We start from the raw sequence: 5,000 nt of genomic DNA on the forward strand, positions 1-5,000 counted from the left end.
CTGCAATGATGTAAAATTCCTAACAGTTAACATCTGTTGGAGTAAATTACTGCAGCAACTAAATATCAATATCTTTGGTTTTTTATCAATAACTTTTAAAATATGTCAAATTCTGACACCATTTTTGCACAAACCTTTTCTTTTCTCTTTGGGATTTCCTTTGGAAAGCAAAGCTTTGGAAGACTTGACTCCGATTCAGGCAATGATGTCAGTGATGCAAAACACACATCACTGATACATGTCTGTTTTACTCCCGATGCAGAGATACGTTCAATCTTCAGCAGCTGCCCCAAAAAACAAAATATGAGACATTAACATGATGGTGGAACAATGTACATGTAATCTTGTAATCTGACAATTCATTTAAAATCCATGACAAAAGTAAAGCACATTCTCTGATTGGTCAATTACCCATTTACTATTTTCCCATGGGTGACTGTCTGACGCTTGCACAGGGGGGAAAAGAATGCTTTTTCCTCAAACTATGATAATGACCAACCATTCTACTGCCAAAAATGCAGAAATTTTTTCACAGCTTTATAAAAAAAAAGACCTAGGAAAGTAATGTTTTAGCCTTTTACCAGGTATTTTACCTGAACCACCGGCAACACGATTTACAAGCCTAAGTGAAAGCCAGCTTGACGAGGTAATGAGCAAGATGCATTCAAAGAAGACAAAGGATGTCACAAGCTGTCACAAGATGTTTTGTGTTATGTCATAAAGGGAGGCTTGGAAATAGAAGTGTAAGAAGGAACTGCACCCATTGCAGTAACCGACACGTTCAGAATGACCAAACCTGTTAATCTAATTAGTGAAAGTGATATGAAAGATGGTTCTGCCTTTTTTATTGCTAATGTAAATAAATACTCAAAATAACTTCAGTAACAGTGTGGGAATATTTATAAATAAATGTGCAAGTCAAATGCAATCAAATATTCGGAAAGGAAACCACAGAAAAACTACTATATTTACTTCGAATTTAATGAGCGACACTCCAAAGGAGCCCGGTAAAAAGAGCAGTAGAAAAGTTAAGCAGAGAGGGGCCTCAGATTTTTGACAGATTTGCAGAATAAAATGTTAAATTGAATGTTGCAGTGTTTTGGCAAGTTTTGATGGTGTGATTTTCATCCATAACTACATTGTATAAAGGACAAATTCTTGTTTAGAACGGTCGACTTGTCAATCATAAAGTCTGAAGTCAGAAGACAGAGCTTGTTCTGCAGAAATAATGACTCAATAATTGTTTGCCATTTCCTTTAACAAATTCCCTTTCTTCTCTAAGGCAACTACCCATAGATATCTGGTCTTCAGTGATGCTGCAATGAGGAATGATTACCACAATCAGATGGCATTTGGTTTCTGTCACCCGTAGACAAAGCTCTCACAAATAATGCTCTTGCCGAAACCAGTTGGTAGCACCGTCATAACATACTTGCCTGATAGGAGAGATTCAACCGCAAGTTTCTGCTATTGTTTGTCTTCCATGTTTCCTTTTTGAAGGGATAAATGATCGAAATTTTCCGCAAAAGTCATATCGTGCTTATAATCGAAGCACAGTCTGACAAGAAGTAATTAACTCATCAAAAAAATCTGACAACGGTGCATTGTCAACAGACCAATCCAAATTTCCTGTTGCTGGTGCAACGGGAAATTCTGAACACATCGGTTACTGCAATGGATGCACTCCCTTCTTACACTACTTTTCCCAAGCCTCCCTCGCTTATTTTATTTGTTTGCATGACAAAACACGACTGCCTCAGAAAAGCAGGCCGCTCTACTGATTTATGAAGGGACTGCTCACAGTCAACTACCAATACGTTGTACATCTTGTGACAGTATATAGTAAAAAAAGCACCATCAATGAACCCTTCAATCACCTGAAGCTCTAGCAAAGTCAAATATGTTCAGTTGCATAATGCAATTGCTTCAGAAAAAAAAAGATAATGGACATTACATGTATGAGGGAAAGTCATTGTCGTTGCCTTTTAAATCTTCATTTTTAGTGTACCAAATACACTGGGAACTCATCAACAGTATAGAAAAAGACAACTTACTCTGTTTCTGCAAGGGATAACAGCAAACCCTCCAATCTTGGTTAATGCTACAATAAAAGGAACCTTGCTGATGGGACAAGCAGCTCCACAATACACTCTGTCATAACTACAACTTGATGGATCCAAACGAAAACAGTTTCCAGCCAAAAACTTGGGCTGACAAATGTCATGTGCAACAGCAGGGCAAAACTGGAGGTATTCTTCAACTCTTCCTCTAGCAAATTGAACTAGATCTTCATGAAGCTCAATGCCATGATTAATGCCTTGATTTTGTAGAATGTAACCAGCTATGCAAGAAAAATACCCAGTCCCACTGCCAATGTTAAGGAATGACATACCTAAAAGTTAAGAGAAAGAAGAAATACTTAAGTCCAGCATAGTGGTTAAGATTAAGTACCTTTTAAGCATTTCAGGAATCGATACTATAAATTGCATAGCTAAATGAAATTCATGCTGGGATAAAATCTGCACACTGCAGTAGCACCCCTTCCATGCCCCCCCCCCCCCCCCCCCCTCCACTGGCTTTGCACTTGTTATTTTACTGTATTTAAACCTATTCCCCTCTCCTTCCCTTCCACGTTTTTCTCTGGTAAGTAATTATTTCCTGGCTAGTCACTCCCCTGAATTCCCTGTTCCATCAACATTAATTAAAGAACCTGCTCATATGTTCTTCTCTTGTTCTTGAGTTGCAGTGCCTCCTTGTTATTATACTGTCACTGAGTTATTCAATCCTAACCTTAACCCTAACCCATTCACTCCTCAAGTGCGCCAGGATGTCGCCAGTTGATGAGCAAAATTGTCTGGCATTAGATAGAGTAAAATCTGTAAAATTTGAGAGGCCAGGAAATTCAGGAAAGACTTGTTAAGGCTTGAACTTTTCAGGTTTATTAATAGCTGGGGGAATGGCTCAAGTTTGCTATAAATCCACGGCAAATCCATGGCACATCAGCAAAGACAAGTAAGACACAACGGCTCAAGATTAAGAGCATCTCATGTTCAGTAATTGCAATTGATCAGAGTGAGATTGATAAATGAGATGTATTTATCTTAGACTGTTCCAAATGCTAATAAACTCAGCTTAGGTCTTTAAGATCTATTGTCTATGGCATTACATGATGGCGATGATTAATTGAAACTACAATCAAATTGATATATGATTAACTTAATTTTTTAAGAGGATTATTTTAGGAAATATCTTAATTTTCATACTTTTAAACCAAACATCCAACATACCTGGAGAAAGCTTTAAGGCTTCCATCACAGTAGCATACATGTGAGGAGCAGATAGATGAACGTGCGGTTCCCCTCGAAGGGGAGAATCGACGTAAGCCTCAAGCTGCAAGTCGTGAGGAACAAAAGCCCCCCTTGGCACCGCTCGAAAAGCATCCTCTACTTCCTTTGTTGTTATCACCCCGGTTTGAACAAACTTATCGACCATTTCTTCGTTATTTCGTCCTGTACATCTCCAGGCTCCTGGTAAGCCAGATAAACTCCTCACAACACCAAAACCTGGTAAAGAAGACATGTCCAGTGCTTCTCGGCAATCGGAATTTTTGTCAATATTCGAAACGCTTTGCAAGCATTTGCCTCGTCACCAAAGTGCTATAAATCACTCTTTTCTAGTCTTTGAAATTTTAAAGACCTGTGAAAATGCTTCGTTGTCTATTCAACCCATCACTACAAAAATTTCGACAGTACATCCATCCGCCAAAGAGGACGTAAAAACAGTCCAAAGACCACCTTATGAAAATCTCTTGCAAGCGCAGGGTTTCCAATCTCCTCTCGAAAAAAAAAGGGACGCAAGGGAAGATGGGAAGATGGGAACAAAAAATTGAACATTTTTTATTTATTCATTTCACTGTTTTGTTTTTTGTTTTTGTTTTTTTCAGGGCGCTATCTTTCTGCCATCAATAAGATTTCATTTCCCAATTGCAATTATAGACAAGTAAAACTGTAGATAATAACGAAGCTCCGCTGTCATCAGGTCATCTCACTAATAAGTTCTTTGTAAACAACCAATTTTTTTACCGCGTTGATTTAAGCCCGGTTTACACTACAGAAAATGTTTGGCACGGCTCGGGTGAAATTGGCACGGGTCCCAAAAAAAAAGGTTCGGCTTGGATAAAATTTGCAGTGTAAACAACCTGCCAGTACCAAATTTCATCCGAGCCGAACCAAAATTCTTACCCGTGCTGGGACCTTCGGCGAGGTAGTCTGAGCACGGGTGAAAATGGTACGGTGCTGAAAAAATAGGCACGGTTCGGATAGAACAAGTAGTGTAAACACTTTTAAGGGCCAAATTTCAGCCTTAATTCATATAGGGTAGCGGTTTTTTAAGTACATTTCAAGATGGCGGCTCATTTTCCACCAAATGCAAAATCACGCGGACGTTCTTCATTATAGTTGAACTGCGCATGGCTCCATGAGAAGTTACGTGGGCCCAAAAATTTTGGTACGGTATTTTTGGTACGGTAAAAATGGTGTAGTGTAAACAAAGTTTGCTGCGCTCTTTTTTGGCACCCGTGCCAATTTCACAGGAGCCGTGCCTGACATGTTGGAAACTGTTTACAGGCAAAAACGTTGACAAAACGTAATTTTTTGTATTCTAACCTACCAGGAGAGGGGCCAGTCCATTCATATCAATTCCTTATCAGCGGTTACAAGTTCACCAAAGGGGTCCTACCGTGCATCTAATTAAGCAGCGGTTTCTCACCGAGTCTTTGCTTGATAGCAAATATGGCAGACTTTGCACCATAAGAAACGAAATTTATAAGTATTTTCGGGAATTATAGAGATTTTTCGGAGAATTTTAGACATTTCTAAAAGAATTTTAGAGCTTTTGTTTGCGAAGTTCCGGAAAGAATTTTAGATAATTTTTCGGGAATTATGTAGCTAAGCCTAATGAGAAACTTACAGTCACGTGTACACTAGCTTTATCGGGGCTGG

The 5,000-nt window shown here is 38.9% G+C and overlaps 1 protein-coding gene across 1 annotated transcript in view; it reads right to left on the reverse strand.

The window, feature by feature from the left end:
- Positions 1–3,838, reverse strand: part of LOC138045673 (uncharacterized) — a 23,064-nt gene extending 19,226 nt beyond the window's left edge. The window contains exons 1-3 of the mRNA XM_068892251.1: positions 3,288–3,838; positions 2,055–2,392; positions 135–284 (exon numbers count right to left, since the gene is read on the reverse strand). Of these exons, the coding sequence (XP_068748352.1) occupies positions 135–284; positions 2,055–2,392; positions 3,288–3,579 (780 nt within the window). The 5' untranslated portion in view covers positions 3,580–3,838. The remainder of the gene's footprint in view (positions 1–134; positions 285–2,054; positions 2,393–3,287) is intronic.
- Between the last annotated feature and the right edge of the window lie 1,162 nt (positions 3,839–5,000).

Source organism: Montipora capricornis, chromosome 4 (genome assembly GCF_036669925.1).
Source record: "Montipora capricornis isolate CH-2021 chromosome 4, ASM3666992v2, whole genome shotgun sequence".
NCBI classification, from domain to species: domain Eukaryota; kingdom Metazoa; phylum Cnidaria; class Anthozoa; order Scleractinia; family Acroporidae; genus Montipora; species Montipora capricornis.